Source organism: Oncorhynchus mykiss, chromosome 21, assembly GCF_057628025.1.
Source record: "Oncorhynchus mykiss isolate SJ-2025 chromosome 21, ASM5762802v1, whole genome shotgun sequence".
NCBI lineage: Eukaryota > Metazoa > Chordata > Actinopteri > Salmoniformes > Salmonidae > Oncorhynchus > Oncorhynchus mykiss.
In genome coordinates, this window is record NC_143042.1 from 44,331,015 (window position 1) to 44,352,631 (window position 21,617).

The following is a 21,617-nucleotide window of genomic DNA, read 5'->3' on the forward strand; positions in this document are numbered from 1 at the left end:
TACTCTAAAATCCACTGTAACAGAAATAGTATGGACCTTATTTGTCCCCATTTTTTTTTTTGTTGTATCTCCCTTTACATTACAGTGGTCCTTCTTGGTTTGAGAAGGGTCCAACATTTTGGGGAGGTGTTGCATTTGTCTAGAAAAAAAAGAACCATTCTTGAAACAACATATTTGGTCTGACAAAGTCATATCTCTCATGCTAATAGATTATGCAAAAAGTAGAATATAATAGTTGGTTTGGTCATGTTGATTTGTGGTGCAGGCTAGTTATTGGTCAGAGGGTCTCTCGAGTGGGATTCTGCCCTGGGCCTGCTTACATTGTTTATGCAAAGCAAAACTCACTGTGTAATACAACACATAGTGTCTCGGTTCACATGTTTTATGCATGATGCATGTATTATGGAGGGATGCAGGCGAGACAACACATTTTTGTACCAGTTGGCCCAGGTTCAATTGGCTGGCGACATACAGTACAGAAACACAAGACACTTCGCACTTGCAAATGCTCTCCAGGCTAATTGTATAAAATATGCTTTGAGTTTAAACCTTTCTGTTTGTTAGGTGAGAGTAGCAGTTGCATTGTGTATTGGAACTGGGTATATATTAACACATAATTGCCCCCGTAAATAAAAGCTATTGTGCCACTTGGCTTCAGAGGATGGTTTATGATAAATGTCATGATGATGTTCATGTTTATGTATTAGGAGGAACAATTGTCACAATGCCCTCTTTTTGTCCTGGGTCTATGTACATGAATTATGATACCACAAACAAAAGTGTAATAAGAAATGGATATTAAAATTAATATTCATGTTTTTTACCGCACAGAAAAACTGCACTTTTAAAGAAGACAAAGAAAATGTTTAGAATGTGAAAGTCAGGAGTTGTATGACGTCTGTTTGTTTCTGACTATTTCCTCCTCTGTGTGTTTCCTGTAGTTTGCGGAGACATCCATGGCCAGTTCTTTGACCTGATGAAGCTGTTTGAAGTAGGAGGGTCACCGGCTAGCACACGCTACCTTTTCTTGGGCGACTACGTCGACAGAGGATATTTCAGTATTGAAGTAAGTGTTTCACCTGTTCTAAGAACATTAAAGGAAAATACCACTCAAAAACGATATTTTGGTATTTGTTTCATTAGTCCACTGTTGAAACAGTCCCAAAGTGTTTTGCATGTCAACAATCAAGTTTTCAAGATATATAGTGCATTCGGAAAGTATTCAGACCCCTTCCCTTTTTCCACATTTTGTTACGTTACAGCCTTATTCTAAAATGGATTACATTAAAACAAATCCCCATCAATCTACCCACAATACTGCATACTGACAAAGTTAAACGTTTTTTAGTTTTTTTTTGCAAATGTATAACAATATTTTATTTTATTTTATTTATTTACATAAGCATTCAGACCCTTTGCTATGAGAGTCAAAATTGATCTCAGGTGCATCCTGTTTCCATTGAGCATCCTTGAGATGTTCCAACTTGATTAGAGTCCACCTGTGGTAAATTCAATTGATTGGACATCATTTGGAAAGGCACACACGTTTCTATATAAGGTCCCACAGTTGACAGTGCATGTCAGAGCAAAATCCAAGCCATGAGGTCGACGGAATTGTACAAAGAGCTCTGAGACAGGATTGTGTTAAGGACAGATCTTGGGAAGGGTACCAAAAAATGTATGCAGCATTGAAGGTCCCCAAGAGCACAGTGGCCTCCATCATTCTTAAATGGAAGAAACTTGGAACTACCAAGACTCTTCCTAGAGCGGGCCATCTGGCCAAAGTGAGCAATCGGAGGAGAAGGGCCTAAGTCAGGGAGGTGACCAAGAACCAGACAGAGCTCCAGAGTTCCTCTGTGGAGGAACTCTTCCTTACGGACAACCATCTCTGCAGCACTCCACCAATCAGGCCTTTATGGTAGAGTGGCCAGTCGAAAGCCACTCCTCAGTAAAAGGCACATGACAGCCTGCTTGGGGTTTGCCAGAAGGTCCCTAAAGACTCTCAGACCATGAGAATCAAGATTATCTGGTCTGATGAATCCAAGATTGAACTCTTTGGCCTAAATGCCAAGCTTCACGTCTTGAGCATACCTGGCACCAACAGCATCATTCTGTATTGATGTTTTTGAGAGGCAGGGACTGGGAGATTAGTCAGGATCGAGGGAAAGATGAACGGAGCAAAGTACAGAGAGAGACCCATCCAATTTTCAACTAAAGAAATTGAAACCTGTTTTTGCTTTGTCATTCTGGGGTATTGTGTGTATGTTGATGAGGGAAAAAACAATATAGTTTTAAATAAGGCTGTAATGTATCAAAATGTGGAAAAAAAGTCAAGGGGTCTGAATACTTTCCAAATGGACTGTAGAACTTTCAAAATACAGAAAGTGTCACAGTATGATGCGTTTTGCATAATCCTTTAAGTTAAAGAAGGAAGTGTTTGATGCTTTTGCTTTCGTACATCTGAGACTCCTATTAGTCATTGTGTATTGTATATGTTCTCTGAAAATATGCTAATTAATTTCCTATGTCTTTGTTATTGTCTTCCAGTGTGTGCTGTACTTGTGGGCCTTAAAGATCCTATACCCCAAAACACTATTTTTGCTCCGTGGGAACCACGAATGTAGACATTTAACAGAGTATTTCACATTTAAGCAGGAATGTAAGTGTGGTTTTGAGTTTTTCTTTCTGAAGCATTTTACATTGAACATGACGCTTGTTTTTCAAATGTTCACGCGGAAAAGTGCTTCTTGGCATAGTATGAAATCAGATTATTGCTCTCGCCTTGATATGTATTTACATATGTCAGGGCTATTGCTGTTGGATTCAGGCTTAGAGTATAACCAAAATACCAAGGGCAGAGTTAGAGTTTTTTTTATGTCTTTTGGATGTTTTCTGACACTTTGTTTGAGCTTTCCGACCCAGGCCCAGCACACTGCCCTAGTGTGTAAGAGCTAGGGGTGTTTGGCCTGGCAACACTCTTCAGTCCTCGCCCTATTTCCACCCTGACAGGTAGAATTAAGTATTCGGAGCGGGTGTACGATGAGTGTATGGATGCCTTCGACTGCCTTCCCCTGGCCGCCCTTATGAACCAGCAGTTCCTGTGTGTACACGGAGGACTTTCCCCAGAAATCTCAAACCTTGACGACATCAGGAAAGTACGTGATTTCCCAAACTACATTCCTTGCATGACAAAGCCCAATGCAATATGCTTTTAATTTGTGCCGACTTTGGTACATTTTACACAGACTACTACATTCGGAATGATCTCCTCTTTTTCCCTTAAAATCATGGATACTTGGGATATTGATATTGTATTGTTTCTATAGTGTATGAATATATCACATGTACAGTGGCAAGAAAAAGTATGTGAACCCTTTGGAATTAACTGGATTTTTGCATAAATTGGTCATAAAATGAAGTCTAAGTCACAACAATAGACAAACACAGTCTGCTTAAAACTAATAACACAAACAATTATACGTTTTCGTGTCTTTATTGAACACACAGTGTAAACATTCACAGTGCAGGGTGGAAAAAGTATGCGAACCCTTGGATTTAATAACTTGTTGATCCTCCTTTGGCGGCAATAACCTCAACCAAATGTTTTCTGTCATTGCGAATCAGACCTGCACAACGGTCAGGATGATTTTGGACCATTCCTCTTTACAAAACTGTTTCAGTTCAGCGATATTCTTAGAATGTCTGACGTGAACTGCTCTCAAGGTCATGCCACAGCATTTTAAATCGGGCCGAGGTCAGGACTCTGACTGGACCACTCCAGAAGGCGTATTTTCTTCTATTGAAGCCATTCTGTTGTTGATTTACCTCTGTGTTTTGGGTTATTGTCCAGTTGCATCACCCAACTTCTGTTGAGCTTCAATTGGCGGACAGATAGCCTTACATTCTCCTGCAAAATGCCTTGATAAACTTGGGAATTCATTTTTTTCGTCGATGATAGCAAGCTGTCCAGACCCTGAGGCAGCAAAGCAGCCCCAAACCATGAGGCTCCCTCTACCATACAATACAGTTGGGATGAGGTTTTGATGCTGGTGTGCTGTGCCTTTTTTCTCCACACATAGTGCTATGTGTTCCTCCCAAACAACTCAACTTTAGTTTAATCTGTCCACACAATATTTTACCAGTAGCGCTGTGGAACAACAAGGTGCTCTTTTGCAAACTTCAGACGTGCAGCAATGGTTTTTTTGGACAGCAGTGGCTCTTTCCATGGTGTCCTCCCATGAACACCATTATTATTCAGTGTTTTACGTATCATAGACTCATAACAGAGATGTTAGCATGTTCCAGAGATCTTTAGCTGACAATCTAGGATTCTTCTTAACCTCATTGAGCATTCTGAGCTGTGCTCTTGCAGTCATCTTGGCAGGATGGCCACTCCTAGGGAGAGTAGCAACAGTGCTGAACTTTCTCCATTTATAGACAACTTGTCTTACCGTGGACTGATGAACATCAGGCTTTTAGAGATACTTTTGTAACCCTTTCCAGCTTTATACAAGTCAACCGTTCTTAATCTTAGGTCTTCGGAGATCTCTTTTGTCCGAGGCATGGTTCACATCAGGCAATGCTTCTTGTGAATAGCAAACTCAAATCCAGTCATGACTCCAGTCATGTCCATGTTTCATTAAAGTGTAATGGATGTTCAGTATAAGAAGGATCATACATTTTCCCTTGTAACAAACATTAATTCAAGTGGATATTATTCTGTGAAAGGCACATCAATTAGGATACAATTAGGTTTACACAGGCCTTCTTTAAAACCTGTTTAAGTTCTCCTTTTTGCTGTTCAAGGAAATAGTCTTTACAATTTCTCTTGAAATATTTATTTAGAAAATGATGTCTTTGATAACACAACATGGACTACCTCCCTCTCAAACAATGCCCCAAACTAACAGAGATTTGCAATCTGGCCCTCTGATTAAACCTTTTGAATAGTTGGATCCTGCTTTTTCTCAAATTTAGTAACGACAATTGGATTTTGTGTCTGCAATCAGATGGTCTCTGTAATAAAATCTGCACTACTGAAGTGTCCGTTATGCTACAGTATATACTGTACCAGGCTTGGGCTCAATTCCATTTCAATTCCAGTCAATTCAGGAAGTACAATGATATTCCAACTCAAACTGCAAAGATTTGAATTTGGTTTACTTTCTGAATTGACTAGAACTTAAATGGAATTTACTCCAGCCCTGGTATATACTTTCTCTGAGAAATGACTGTCATGAGCTTTTGGATGATCACTTTAGTTTGTAGGTTTTCATTCCATTTCCCAGGAGGAAGTATTAGTATAGTCAAGATTGAAAATATCTATTCATGTTTCATACTGTTTCATACAAATTGTCATCCAGTCCATCCAATTTCATGTTGTGGGTTTCTTTCACACACAAATGTGAGACCCTACCAACAGTTTTACTGTAACATGCTCTGATGAAGGCATAACTGCCAAAATGCAGTGCCGCTGTTTCGCAATTTTCTTAAACTCGGGATTTCATTCGAAGTTTTACTGTAACCACAGTTCATTGTAGCAACACTAATTGTCAACTCAAGATTCGTTTCAAGTAGAGGTCGACCGATTAATCGGAATTGCCGATTAATTAGGGCCGATTTCAAGTTTTCATAACAATCAGTAATGTGCATTTTTGGACACCGATTGTGGCCGATTACATTGCACTCCACGAGGAGACTGCGTGGCAGGCTGACAACCTGTTACGCGAGTGCAGCAAGAAGCCAAGGTAAGTTGCTAGCTAGCATTAAACTTATCTTATAAAAACAATCAATCTTAACATAATCACTAGTTAACTACACATGGTTGATGATATTACTAGTTTATCTAGCTTGTCCTGCGTTGCATATAATTGATGCGGTGCCTGTTAACTTCTCATCACAGCCTACTTCGCCAAACGGGTGATGATTTAACAAGCGCATTCACCAATGTGTACCTAACCATAAACATCAATGCCTTTCTTTAAAATCAATACACAAGTATATATTTTTAAACCTGCTGATTTAGTTAATATTGCCTGCTAACATGAATTTATTTTAACTAGGGAAATTGTGCCACCTCTCTTGCAAGCAGTCAGGGTATATGCAGCAGTTTGGGCCACCTGGCTCGTGGCGAACTGTGTGAAGACCATTTATTCCTAACAAAGACTGTAATTAATTTGCCAGAATTATACGTAATTATGACATAACATTGAAGATTGTGCAATATTTAGACTTAGGGATGCCACCTGTTAGATAAAATACGTAATGGTTCCGTATTTCACTGAAATAATAAATGTTTTGTTTTTGAAATGATAGTTTCCAGATTTGACCATATTAATGACCTAAGGCTCGTATTTATGTGTGTTATTATGTTATAATTAAGTCTATGATTCGATAGAGCAGTCTGACTGAGCGATGGTAGGCAGCAGCAGGCTCGTAAGCATTCATTCAAACAGCACTTTTGTGCGTTTGCCAGCAGCTCTTCGCTGTGCTTCAAGCATTGAGCTGTTTATGCCTTCAAGCCTATCAACTCCCGAGATTAGGCTGGTGTAACCGATGTGAAATGGCTAGCTAGTTAGCGGGGTGCGCGCTAATAGCATTTCAATCGGTGACGTCACTCGCTCTGAGACCTTGAAGTAGTTGTTCCCCTTGCTCTGCAAGGGCCACGGCTTTTGTGGAGCGATGGGTAACAATGCTTTGAGGGTGGCTGTTGTCGACGTGTTCCTGGTTCAAGCCCAGGTAGGGGCGAGGAGAGGGACAGAAGCTATACTGTTACACTGGCAATTGAACATGTTTCGTTATTTGAGGCTAAATTGATTTTATTGATGTATTATATTAAAACAAGTGTTCATTCAGTATTGTTGTAATTACAAATAAATAAATAAAATTGGCAGATTAATCGGCGTTGGCTTTTTTTGGTCCTCCAATAATCGGTATCGGCGTTGAAAAATCATATTCGATCGACCTCTAGTTTCAAGTCATTTTCCCTTTCCCATACAGTAGGTATCACTACACCAACTTATTGAGGAAGTTAAACTGACTCCGTTTCCGTATAGATGAGACATTTTCCTGACTGATTGACATTGTCTCTCCCTGTCTCTCCTAACTCTGTGTACCTCTGTCTTTGTAGTTAGACAGATTCAAAGAGCCCCCTGCGTATGGGCCCATGTGTGACCTGTTGTGGTCAGACCCCCTGGAGGACTTTGGGAACGAGAAGAGCCAAGAACACTTCACACACAACACAGTGAGAGGCTGCTCCTACTTCTACAGGTGGGCCGTCACCTCCTTCACAAGCTGCGTAGTGTGAAAAAGAGGCTGTGAATGTATTCATTTATTTGTCATTTAGTTGACAGAGACAGTGCACATTATTAAGTGTGTGTGTGTGTGTGGGTTGGCCATATCTTGCTTTCTTACCATTGCTGACTTTGTTAAATTGCTGATGTATCATACAATGGACTTGGCATTGATCTAGTGTAACACTTCTGGCCTCTACAGTAATATAACCCTCCAAATACAACAGTTAACTTGTGCCATTGAAGCATCAATGAACCTTCCTTTGCCAAATCCTTCCAACCCACGTTAATCTGGCAAATGTTCATCTTCATTCAGTCCCCTTCGAAGCTCCTCAGTCCCTTTTCTACTGTCTGGATCATAGTAGCTTTGTAACCTGCATTTCTCATGGTCCCAGGGAAACGGCCTTTTCTCTCATTACTCTGTCGCAAGTGTTTATCTAACACATATATGAACTCCCATTGAATTATTTTTTATTTAACCTTTATTTAACTAGGCAAGTCGGTTAAGAACAAATTCGTATTTACAATGACGGCCTACCCCGGCCAAACCTGGACGACACTGGGCCAATTGTGCGCCACCCTATGGGACTCCCAATTTCAGCCAGATGTGATACAGCCTGGTTTCGAACCAGGGACGGTAGTGATGCCTCTTGCACTGAGATGCGGTGCCTTAGACCGCTGCGCCACTCAGGAGCCCAGTCACAGGCAGAGCATACAAAGGAAACGCTGGAAGTGCTGCAGGAGCTCACGCAGTCCTGAATGTAATGAACTTGTGCATTAGCACAGGGCCAGAGTCTTCTCCAAATGTGAGCTTTAGTGCTCCAGTGTCCAGTCATTACAGGTGGACAGATGCTCATTTGATCCTGGCATGCTAGTGGCAAAGCCAGCCTGAAGCAGCCCAAGCTGTCAAATGTTTCTCCTGGGTTAGTGACTGTAGATATGATTCCCCTTAGAAATGCAGTCCATCCAACTGAAGGCAGTGGATTGTGTAGGGTTGTTCTCAAGGCATTACTTAGAATTTGTATATTGATATAATTTGAAAAGAGATTGCATATATCATATTTGTCAGAGTCTTATTTTCTGTACCCATAATACCTATTTCAAATACCTCCTATTTCACGAGCGTACAAACGTAATATTTGCTCTTTGGACCCCAGGAAGACTAGCGGTCTCTAAAGGTCTTTTCATTTTGTGAAAACAGGGAGGAGTCGCCTTCCCTTGCAAGTAGTAGCTAGCTGGCAGCCTGGCTAGCTGGCTTTAGCCTAGCCCAAGGCCAGCAGAGGGCGATATTGAGTTGTTTCCATTTTACACTCGTATCCCCTGCAAACCGCTTTGTACCTAAAAAATTCTCCATTCAGGCTGCAAAGGTGTCGATTTCCTCCTTAATTATATTTAATAGTGAGAAAAATGGGAAAAATATGCATACTTTCTTTATGAAATACCATTTTCCACCACCATGCTAAAGGGGCTAATGCCTAGGAATGCTATTCCCGGATGTTACCTATCGCTTTCAGCCAATCAATTTGCAGCAAAATACCCTTGGCTGAACGCAGGGCACAACATCAGGAAGTAGCATTAGCCAAATGGTGTTTCATAAAGGGAGTATGTGTATTTTCCACATTTTCTCTGCCTTCTTGCCATTAGTAGGAAATTGACGCCTTTGCAGCCTGAATGGATAATGTTTTAGGTACAAACCGGTCCACGGGGGATACGAGTGTATTTACGGCTGCATACAATGCGTTTGGACGGTAAAATGAAAATGAAACCATCAATATCAGTTCAATATCGCCATCTGCCGGCCTTTGGGCTAGCCTTAGCCTGGTTAAAAACATAGCAAGCCAGCTAGCCTTTTTAGCTTCCCACATCGCCATGTGAAATAATCTGATTTATAATTTTTTTAAATATGCCCTGGCAAATATTCTTATACTTGCCGGTGTAACCTAAAACATTATCCCAGTTTGATATGCTGCTTGTGTATTCATTCCCATATCAGCTACAAATAGAAGGTCATGTTTTGTTCACAAGACAAAAAGCACATGGATTTCTAGGTGGCTGCAGCAGGTTCTACCATTTTAGCCTGTAATCAGTAGTTATTAATGTTATACAAAATATATTTTGGGGTGAAATCTTGTTGTTTTTGTTTACTGTTTGAACAATAGCTGAGATTACATTTGGTTATCAATGAAAAATAGGCTAATTTGATGAATAGACTATAGAACCAAGTGACAACACAGCCTCCACTGCCTGTCTCAATTTTCAGGTAGTAAAAAACCACTTGAATACCGACCGGTAAACTACATTGCGACACTCCAAATCTTGCTTGTGCGTAAAGCTTGTCGTAAACTTTATTTATTTTATTTTGATTTAAACTTTATTTAAACAGGGAGTCACAGTGAGATAAGGTGATAGCTTAAGGGGATCCAAATAAAGAATGAAGAATTAGCTTAGGTATTTTATGTGGGAACAATGATGCTTATTTGCCTTCAATATTTGATGTAGGTCAGAACTATGTGATAGCTGTGCATAGATTTGTATATGAACCAACAGTTTGCAGTAAATCAAATAAAATGGTATTTGTCACTGAAATTGTATGTGCCGAATACAACAGACCTTACAGTGAAATGCTTACTTAACCAACAATGCAGTTTTAAGAAACAAAAGTGTCAAAGTATTTACTAAAATAAACTGAAGTAAAAAATAAATTAACACAATGGGGGGGAAAAAGTAAATGGAGTTAGATTTGTATATGACCCAACAGTTTGCTGTCAAGGGTCTCACTTGACTTATACTGGGCAAAAATATATACACAACATGCAACAATTTCAAAGATTTTACTGAGTTATAGTTCATATTAGGAAATCAGTCAATTAAAGTAATTTCATTAGGCCCTAATCTATGGATTTCACATGACAGGGAATACAAAATGCATCTGTTGGTCACAGATATCTTGAAATAAAGAGAGGGGCGTGGATCAGAAAACCAGTCAGTATCTGGTGTGATCACCATTTTCCTCATGCATCGCAACACATCTCCTTCGCATAGAGTTGATCAGGCTATTGATTGTGGCCTGTAGAACGTTTTCCCACTACTCTTCAATGACTGTGTGAAGTTTCTGGATATTGGCGGGAACTGGAACATGCTGTCGTACACGTTGATCCAGAGCATCCCAAACATGCTCAATGGGTGACATGTCTGGTGAGTATGCAGGCCATGGAAGAACTGGGACATTTTCAGCTTCCATGAATTGTGTACAGATCCTTGTGATGTTATCATTCTGAAACATGAGGTGATGGCAGCAGATGAATGGGTTGACAATGGGCCTCAGGATCTTGTCATGGTATCTCTGTGCATTCACATTGCCATAGATAAAATGCAATTGTGTTTGTTGTCCATAGCTCATGCCTGCCCATACCATAACCCCACCGCCACCATGGGGCACTCCGTTCACAACATTGGCATCAGTAAACCGCTCACTCACAAGACGCCATGCACGTGGTCTGCCGGTTGAACGTACTGCAAAATTCTCTAAAGCAATGTTGGAGGCAGCTTTTGGTAGAGAAATTAACATTAAATTATCTGGCAACAGCTCTGGTGGACATTCCTGCAGTCAGCATGTCAGTTGCACGCTCTCTCAACTTAAGACATCTGTGGCATTGTGTTGTGTGACAAAACTGCAGATTTTCGAGTGACCTTTTATTGTCCCCATCAGAAGGTGAACCTGTGTAATGATCATGCTGTGTAATCAGCTTCTTGATATGCCACACCTGTCAGGTGGATGGATTATCTTGGGAAAGGAGAAATGCTCACTAAAAGGGATATAAACATATTTGTGCACAACATTTTAGAGAAATACGTATTTTGTTTCAGGTCATGAAACATGGGACCAACACTTTACATGTTGCATTTATAATTGTGTTCAGTGTAGATTTGTATATGACCCAACAGTTTGCTATAAATTCTCCTGCTTGACTTAGATTTGTGTATGACCCAACAGTTTGCTGTAAATGGACCTGCTTGAGTTAGATTTGTATATGTCCCAACAGTTTATTGTAAATGGTCCTGCTAGAGTTAGATTTGTAAATGACCCAACAATTTGCTGTAAAGGGTCCTGATTTAGATTTGTATATGTCCCAACAGTTTACTGTAAATGGTCCTACTAGAGTTAGATATGTATATGTCCCAACAGTTTACTGTAAACGGTCCTACTAGAGTTAGATTTGTATATGTCCTAACAGTTTACTGTAAATGGTCCTACTAGAGTTAGATTTGTATATGTCCCAACAGTTTACTGTAAATGGTCCTACTAGAGTTAGATATGTATATGTCCCAACAGTTTACTGTAAACGGTCCTACTAGAGTTAGATTTGTATATGTCCTAACAGTTTACTGTAAATGGTCCTACTAGAGTTAGATTTGTATATGTCCCAACAGTTTACTGTAAATGGTCCTACTAGAGTTAGATTTGTATATGTCCCAAGAGTTTACTTACTGTAAATGGTCTAGCTTGACATATATTTGTAAATGACCCAACAGTTTACTGTACATGGTTTGGCTTGACTTAGATTTGTATATGACCCAATCTTTTGCTGTAAATTGTCTCGCTTGACTATCTGCCAGACAATAGGGACCCTGTCAGGGAGAGAAATGTCACCCCTGTCACTTGAGAGAGTGTAAGAGAGCTGTGTTGTCGCTTTCGGGTTCTGGCTGCTAGTGATATTTCCATGGTATGCCCCTGCCATCTCTGATATCTCTGATATCTCAGTTACAAGGACCCAGTATACTAAATCCAGTAGGATCGACTATTGACAGAGGGACAGTGATTTAAAGGTGATGGGCACTGTTTGTACACTTAAAATACATATTTCCTTCCAGGCTTCCTTGAAGTAATCCCTAATTTGGCATCACTGCATGGGTTTTATGGCATATCAGATCAGTGATTACTTCGAGGAAGGAAGGATGCATTTTAAAAGTAATGCAGTGTATTAGGAAAATATTCAGACCCCTTGACTTTTTCAAAATGTTGTTGTGTTACAGCCTTATTCTAAAATGTATTAAATTATTTGTTTTCCTCATCAATCTACACACAATATCCCATAATGACTAAATGAAAACAGGTTTAAAAACATTTTAGCAAATGTATTCCAAATAAAAAACAGGAATACCTTATTTACATAAGTATTCAGAACCTTTTTCCATTGATCATCCTTGAGATGTTTCTACAACTTGGAGTCCACCTGTGGTAAATTAAATTGATTGGACATGATTTGGAAAGGCACACACCTGTCTATCTAAGGTCCAACAGTTGACAATGCATGTCAGAGCAAAAACCAAGCCATGATGTTGAAGGAATTGTCCGTAGAGCTCTGAGACAGGATTGTGTAGAGGCACAGATCTGTGGAAGGGTACCAAAAAATGTCTGCACCATTGAAGGTCCCCAAGAACACAGTGGCCTCCATCATTCTGATGGGTTCTGACTCCTAAACTTGAAATGGTGTTAATCATTACGTATCCTATGGAAATGAGGGGTGCTACAGTCTGGTTTCTACACCATAAGTGAATGGTTATCTGTAGGAGGAATGTATATGGTGTGGTCAATTAAGGGTGGATATGAGCCAGCGGCTTGGAGTGTACCGAGTAAAAGAAAGGCAATCACATGGTTGCAGTCACTGATAAGGGTGGAGAGCTGTGGATTAGGGGGGATTTGGGACTGAGTTCAGCTCAAGTCACATTAAGAGAGAAGGAACAGTTTATTACCCACATCACTTAACTTCCTGCCTAGTGATAAATATGTAATGTTTAGAGGGAAGGAGGAGACTGCATCCAAATTGGGGTGTATATCCTTGTCTTTGTCTGTTCAGCTGTCTAACCCTTTGGGTAAAGAAACTTGTTTTGAGCTCTAATAATCGTCTGTGAGTTTTTACTCGGTTCATTTAGAACCTAATAATTCTTAAATGGAAGAAGTTTAGAAAAACCAAGACTCTTCCTGGAGTTGGCCGCCTAGCCAAACTGAGCAATCGGGGGAGAAGGGCCTTGGTGAAGGAGGTAACCAAGAACCCGATGGTCACACTGACAGAGCTCCAGAGTTTCTTTCTGGAGATGGGAAAACCTTCCAGAAGGACAACCATCTCTGCAGTACTCCACCAATCAGGCCTTTTAAGGTAGAGTAGCCAGAAGGAAGCCACTCCTCAGTAAAAGGCACATGACAGCCTGCTTGGAGTTAAAGGAATCTGACCATGAGAAACAAAATGCTCTGGTCTGATGAAACCAAGATTGGATTCTTTGGCCTGAATGCCAAGCGTCACGTTTGGAGGTTACCCGGCACATCCCTACGGTGAAGCATGGTGGTGGCAGTATCATGCTGGGGGGGGGTCTTTTTCAGCGGCAGGGACTGGGAGACTGGTCAGGAACGAGGGAAAGATGAATGGAGCAAAGTACAGAGAGATCCTTGCTGAAAACCTGCTCCAGAGCACTCAGGACCTTAGACTAGGGTGAAGATTCCCCTTCCAATTAGACAACAACCCTAAGCACACAGCAAAGACAACGCAGGAGTGGCTTCGGGACAAGTCTTTGAATGTCCTTGAGTGGCCCAGCCAGAGCCTGGACTTTAACCCGATCGATCATCTCTGGAGAGCCCTGAAAATAGCTGTGCAGCGATGCTCCCCATCCAACCTGACAGAGCTTGAGAGGATCTGCAGAGAAGAATGGGAGAAACTCCCCAAATACAGGTGTGCCAAGCTTGTAGCATCATTCCCAAGAAGACTCGAGGCTGTTATCACTGCCAAAGGTGCTTGAATAAGGTACTGAGTAAAGGATCTGAGTATTTATGTAAATGTGATTTATTTATAAGAACCTGTTTTTGCATTGTCATTATGGGGTATTGTGTGTAGATTGAGTTAATAAAAAAAACTGAGAAACTAAGCAAGAGGACAAGTACATTAGTGTCTAGTTTGAGTAACAGATGTCTAACAAGTCCTCAACTGGCAGCTTCATTAAATAGTACCTGCAAAACACCAGACTCAACGTCAATAGTGAAGAGGCGACTCCGGGATGCTGGCCTTCTAGGCAGAGCTGCAAAGAAAAAGCCATATCTCAGACTGGCCAATAAAAATAAAAGATTAAGATGGACAAAAGAACATAGACACTGGACAGAGGAACTCTGCCTAGAAGGCCAGCTTCTTCACTATTGACGTCGAGTCTGGTGTTTTGCGGGCACTATTTAATGAAGCTGCCGGTTGAGGACTTGTTTGGCGTCTGTTTCTCAAACTAGACACTCTAATGTACTTGTCCTCTTGCTCAGTTGTGCACCGGGGCCTCCCACTCCTCTTTCTACTCTGGTTAGATTCTGTTTGCACTGTTCTGTGAAGGGAGTAGTACACAGCGTTGTACGAGATCTTCAGTTTCTTGGCAATGTCTTTCATGGAATAGCCTTCATTTCTCAGAACAAGAATAGACTGATGAGTTTCAGATGAAAGTTCTTTGTTTCTGGTCATTTTGAGCCTGTAATCAAACCCACAAATGCTGATGCTCCAGATACTCAACTAGTCTAAAGAAGGCCAGTCTTATTGCTTCTTTAATCAGACAACAGTTTTCAGCTGTGCTAACATAATTGAAAAGGGGTTTTCTAATGATCAATTAGCCTTTTAAAATGATAAACTTGGATTAGCTAACACAACGATTGGAACACAGGAGTGTTAATTGCTGATAATGAGCCTCTGTACGCCTATGTACAGTCGTAGCCAAAAGTTTTGAGAATGACACAAATATAAATTTTCACAAAGTCTGCTGCCTCAGTTTGTATGATGGCAATTTGCATATACTCCAGAATATTATGAAGAGTGATCAGATGGATTGCAATTAATTGCAAAGTCCCTCTTTGCTATGCAAATGAACTGAATCCCCCAAAAAACATTTCCACTGCATTTCAGCCCTGCCACAAAAGGACCAGCTGACATCATGTCAGTGATTCTCTCGTTAACACAGGTGTGAGTGTTGACGAGGACAAGCCTGGAGATCACTCTGTCATACTGATTGAGTTCGAATAACAGACTAGAAGCTTCAGGGTAGCCTAGTGGTTAGAGCGTTGGACTAGTAACCGGAAGGTTGCAAGTTCAAACCCCGAGCTGGCAAGGTACAAATCTGTCGTTCTGCCCCTGAACAGGCAGTTAACCCACTGTTCCTAGGCTGTCATTGAAAATAAGAATTTGTTCTTAACTGACTTGCCTAGTTAAAAAAAAAATTTTTTTAAAAAGGGTGGTGCTTGGAATCATTGTTCTTTCTCTGTCAACCATGGTTACTTGCAAGGAAACACGTGCCGTCATCATTGCTTTGCACAAAAAGGGCTTCACAGGCAAGGATATTGCTGCCAGTAAGATTGCACCTAAATCGACCATTTATCGGATCATCAAGAACTTCAAGGAGAGGGGTTCAATTGTTGTGAAGAAGTCTTCAGGGTGCCCAAGAAAGTCCAGCAAGCTCCAGGACCGTCTCCTAAAGTTGATTCAGCTGCGGGATTGGGGCACCACCAGTACCGAGCTTGCTCAGGAATAGCAGCAGACAGGTGTGAGTGCATCTGCATGCACAGTAACTTTTGGAGGATGGCCTGGTGTCAAAAAGGGCAGCAAAGAAGCCACTTCTCTCAAGGAAAAACAGACTGATATTCTGCAAAAGGTACAGGGATTGGACTGCTGAGGACTGGGGTAAAGTCATTTTCTCTAATAAATCCCCTTTATGATTATTTGGGGCATCTGGAAAAAAAGCTTATCGGGAGAAGACAAGGTGAGCGCTACCGTCAGTCCTGTGTCATGCCAACAGTAAAGCATCCTGAGCCCATTCATGTGTGGGGTTGCTTCTCAGCCAAGGGAGTCTGCTCACTCACAATTTTGCCTAAGAACACAGCCATGAATTAAGAATGGTACCAACACTTCCTCCGAGAGCAATTTCTCCCAACCATCAAGGGACAGTTTGGTGGCGAACAATGCCCTTTCCAGCATGATTGCGCACCTTGCCATAAGGCAAAAGTGATAACTAAGTGGCTCGGGGAACAAAACATCAATATTTTGGGTCCATGGCCAGGAAACTCCCCAGACCTTAATCCCATTGAGAACTTGTGGTCAATCCTCAAGAGGCGGGTGGACTAACAAAAACCCACAAATTCTGACAAACTCCAAGCATTGATTATGCAAGAATGGGCTGCCATCAGTCAGGATGTGGCCCAGAAGTTAATTGGCAGCATGCCAGGGCGGATTGCAGAGGTCTTGAAAAAGAAGGGTCAACACTTCAAACATTGACTCTTTGCATCAACTTCATGTAATTGTCAATAAAAGCCTTTGACACTTATGAAATGCTTGTAAATATACTTCAGTATTCCATAGTAACATCTGACAAAAATATCTAAAGACACTGAAGCAGCAAACTTTGTGAAAATTTATATTTGTGTCATTCTCAAAACTTTTGGCCACGACTGTAGATATTCCATTAAAAATCAGCTGTTTCCAGCTACAATAGTCATTTACAACATTAGCAATGTCTACACTGTATTTCTGATCAATATAATGTTATTTTAATGGGAAGAAAATGTGTTTTTATTTAAAAAACAAGGACATTTCTAAGTGACCCCAAACTTTTGAACGGTAGTGTATATTTTAGAGTAAGGCTGTAACGTAACATAATGTGGAAAAAGTCAAGGTGTCTGAATACTTTCCGAATACACTGTTTGAACAGGGTCCTTGTCAATGGCTGTTGTAGTATAAACACTCAAACAGGATCGGACAGTAAAATTCCAACCCAGGTTAGGTGCTTCCTCCTGAACCCTAGCCCAACAGCCTCCTGTGTCTTCTTGGCTTGGCTTAAATTCCTCTGTGGCCTTGGGCTGCATCCCAAATGTCACTACATTTCCCTACATAGTGCACTCCTTTTGACCAGAGTCCTTTATGGGTAGTGCACTATATAGGGAATAGGATGCTATTTGACATGTAACCTTGTTGTTTTCCCCTAGGCTGGATCTGCCTGCAGGGCTCATTGTAATTGGCAGCACACTTGCATGCTGAGTTTATGGGCCAGCTTCAAGCTCCAGACTAAAAGGAGAACAATTCGCCAGTCGGAGAAAAAATACTCAGTTTAGTCCCTTTTCCTGATTCTGACAGCTGTGTCTTATTCCAGCACCATAGGCCCCCTCATAACTGTTTTACACACATTACTGAGGTGTGAAATTGCATGTTGTTTTGAATACAGGCCCCATCTTTTCAAGCCCGCTATAGCCTAGCGGACACTTTGCTTGTTCACTAAATATGTTTTATTTTTTGAACCATTGATTACTATTTGTGAGTAGCCTAAGCAGGTAATTGCATGGTATATTCGCTACTTTATGAAAATAGCCCTTAATTGGATTTTGGCTGTACAATTGATTCACAGAGTACACTGTCAGATTTGAGGTAGACAGGGTGTGCATGTATTTGTTAGGGACAGTGCACAACTGTTGGATGGCCAACATCTGTGTCCTAGAACAGATGTCAAATGCTTTCAGCACAAACATGTATTTAGTCTTCTGAGAAATACCTAGCAACAGCATCTGCTAAACAGTGAAAGGTGCATGGAAAGAAATAATGGATTCAAATAATGAATCGAGATGGATATTAGATGCACACTTTTTATTATCCTCGACGCAATGCGATCACACCACAAAGAAACCGTACACACACTTAGGCAATGTTCCTCTTTCAGTTGTATTTTCTCTCCTCATGTGACCAGTAATAGAATGAACTTATACGTAGACCTATTTCTAGGTTTAAGTCCACCTTGAGTGACAAAGCAAAGTACTCTCAGCTGAGAAGCCTGATGTGCAACTGTGCCACTCAAAGCGTATCCTGTTACCCGTCTGACAAGGAAATGTGATTTGAGACACATTTGTTTACTTTTAGTGAAGTGAGAATTATTGTTATCTTGTCTACTATTTGTCCTGGATATTAACTGTAGGGTGAGGACATTGGATGTTACCAGAAGTGCCCAGTGGCCAGAAGTGCAAGGCTTCACGAAAAAAAATCCATCTACCTATCACACAGAGCTAAGCTACCCTCTAGCTCCAAAAGCATTCAGCAATGGAGACTCGTACTGAGCAAAGAGCATGACCATTGTTATGCAAATGAGCCATATCCAGCAACAAGCACTTGAGTTTAGCCTCCTGCGCAGAGCTAAATGATCTCACGAACGTCACGCATTTACTAATGTACAGCTGATGTGTATTTTTCTCAGTGTGAAATGGTTGATTGTTTGAAGCCTACAATACAATACCAACATGAGTAGGTTGCACAATGAGTGTGGTTCTTTGAACGATTGGTAAACAGTCTGAGAATATTGCATATTTATCCTTGGATGGCTCTCATGTGACATCAGCTGTTCATGGACTAGCCTTTAGAAGTTGTTGTGGTCGGGAGTTATGGAAGGATTTGGACTCACAGTTGCATTCTGTTTCCCAAGGTCACTCACTTACTAAACGTTCCTTCTCCGGTAGTTGATTTAGGAATGTTTTCAACGTAACTGTTTTTTTAGGGGGTTGTTGGCTGTGTGACTAGGGCCTACCTCACTGAGAGCGAAAGGACATTTCCAGTGGACTTTTGGTGTCTTTGGTAAGGAAAGGTTATGGCATGGAAAATACTGCAACTGTCCTATACTGTAATTACTGTCAGTTTGTTTTGGCCACCTTCATCTCAGCCTGTTCAGAACCGCATGAGTATGCAAAAGCTACACAAACACACGAACATACACACACACACACACACACACACACACGAACATACACACACACACACACACACACACACACACACACACACAAACACACACACACACACTAAATAAATAAAGTGTTTGTTGAGAAACCACACACCTGCTGGATTATTTTGTTTACCCTTTCTGATGGTAACATGATGAAGATGCATCTGCTATATTTACAAATGTATTCAAATACATTTGAATGAATATCTATTTCAATTATGTGTCAACGAAATCTAATCACTGTCTTTAGATCAAATTAGACCCGTTAATCAAGCATGTGTCATCTTGTCTTCCAACAGCTACCCCGCTGTCTGCGACTTTCTACAACACAATAACTTGTTATCTGTCATTCGAGCCCATGAAGCACAGGACGCCGGGTAAGTGTCCTCTTTTTACCCTCCGCTGACTGCTACAGCCCTTCTCCTTGGACAACTATGTCGCTTGAGTTTACGCAAGTAAACATTTGAACCTGTTGTTTACTAAAAAATGGTGCTGTATTAAAAGTTACAGAGTTTTGGCCATCAGAGCCCCTTCAAAGGACTTTGATAGCAAGCATGTCAAAACGTTGAAGAAAAGGCTGAGGCAGAGGGGAGCGCCCAAACTGACCGAAGGCTTGTCGCCCTGTTTGTTTTTCTGCACTCCCGCTGCTTGTCCACGCAGACGTCTGGTCCCACTCAAAGAGCAAGGACAGCTTGACGTACAAGTCAGCCTTAGGCACAGCTCTAGGATCAGATTACCGTGTCCAAATCAATGAAATTACTCCTCAGGGCACTGTTGACTTCATCCACATGCACAATGTGTATGTTACATTATTATATGACCTGTTGTAATATATGCCATTTAGCAGGCCCCTTTATCCAAAACGATTTTAAAGTAATGCGTGTGTGTACATTTCAGATGGTCCTGGGAATCGAACCCGCTGCTCTACCACACTGAGCTACAGAGTATTAGGTAGTGTAACGGCGACGGTAATCATGATGCCGTCTCTCCCTCTAGGTACCGCATGTACAGGAAGAGCCAGACGACAGGGTTTCCTTCTCTCATCACCATCTTCTCAGCACCCAACTACCTAGACGTCTACAATAACAAAGGTAAGCACAGAGTCCCCAGTATTCATTACCTCGACTATGTATTAGTTTATTTTGCGTCTCTTGGGTTGGTTTAGATGGGGATGGGCTGGACTGGACTAACTGCGGTCCATTTGGCATGCACACTCTGGAGGAGGCTGGACACAGACAGACCTTTGTGAAGTGAGTCAGCACAAAAAGTCTCAGAGCGACTCTTTTTGTCCAATAGGGGCACCAAAGGGGAGTTTCCAGGACAGGGAGAAGGGGATGGGGCTGTTTTTGACACACACACACAGAGAAAGAGACTGCCATTTTCCCCATGGGGGCATATTTTCGCATAGGTGTGAATTGGGGCAAAGCCAGTGAGTTTACTTGAGGGCATGTGTTGAGATGTTTTGAAGTATTTTTCTTACAGTGGGCTATGTTTACAGGTTGTTGTTTTAACCTTGGTGTTCCCTGTTCTCGGCACACTTTGATATCTAATCCCAGCTTTGCCAACTCAAAGGTAAAGAGCTTTAAATAGCCAGCCTTGTGGAGCACAGTCAGGAACGCAGGCAATTACTCAGCCCTGTTAGATTCTACTTCCCACTGTAGTTGTATGGTGCATTTAACATCGGTTGCATATTTCCTCAAATGTTTTTTTTATGGTTAAAAAGAGTTTGACTCAGGCGATGCCGTTTTCTAGGATTATTTTCAAATTCTCTTGAAACAACAAGGGATAGTGCTTCTAAATGAAGAGGTAAGAAGAGAACATTCTCTATGGTATTTCTGTTAAGAACCGCCCAATGAGGCACAAATATGTTTAGAATCTGTCTGATCATTAAATTAGGCGGGGGCAGGGGCAGGGCGCCCAATTGAAACGCAAGTGACCGTAATAGATTGATCTTCTCTCATCTTGGACTGGGGCCTCGGTTGCGAGCGCTGCAGTCTAGTGATTGATGGCCGGTCGATGGCCACTGTAAATCTAAAAGGAGCCCGTCGTCTCTATGAAGACGTTGTCAGATTCAAATTAACCGGGCCCCTCCCCAATGGTCTGCGGTCCTGGGACAGTGTAACCCTTATCAGAGAGGGGATGCCGTCAGAGCCAGGAAACCCCTAGCCGGTGGTTTCACAGGTAAAGAAAACAAAAACCAAAACACAAAGGCCAACATTGCTGAGTGGATAAAATGTAAAGGCCACATAGCTCCTTTTTTTTAAGGATAAGATAAATTGTAGAATCAGATTGTTCCACCCCTGAGACAAGGGTCTACTACTCTACAGGGTCTCCTGTCAGGGGTCAAGTTGTCTGTGGTCACATGAGCTGGAGCTGTGTTGTCACTGATGGTCACTCAGGCTAATGTGTTTTGCTCCTCCTGCTACTTCCCTGACATTACACTGGTGTGTAGAGAGAGATGAACTATGGTACACCCTGCACTCAAATGAAAACACACCGCCATGATTGCTCTCTCTCGCTCCCTCCCTCTCTCTCACTCTCACCCTCCTCTCTCCC

General features: G+C 41.5%; 1 protein-coding gene across 7 annotated transcripts in view; it reads left to right on the top strand.

Annotated features, from left to right (window-relative positions):
* Nucleotides 1–21,617, top strand: part of LOC110500629 (protein phosphatase 3 catalytic subunit alpha) — a 150,898-nt gene that overhangs the window by 101,225 nt on the left and 28,056 nt on the right. For all 7 annotated transcript variants that reach the window (XM_090214739.1, XM_090214740.1, XM_021578104.3 and 4 more), the window contains 6 exons: nucleotides 942–1,066; nucleotides 2,548–2,659; nucleotides 3,010–3,155; nucleotides 7,130–7,269; nucleotides 19,361–19,438; nucleotides 20,058–20,152. In XM_090214739.1, coding sequence (XP_090070865.1) covers nucleotides 942–1,066; nucleotides 2,548–2,659; nucleotides 3,010–3,155; nucleotides 7,130–7,269; nucleotides 19,361–19,438; nucleotides 20,058–20,152 — 696 coding nt within the window. The remainder of the gene's footprint in view (nucleotides 1–941; nucleotides 1,067–2,547; nucleotides 2,660–3,009; nucleotides 3,156–7,129; nucleotides 7,270–19,360; nucleotides 19,439–20,057; nucleotides 20,153–21,617) is intronic.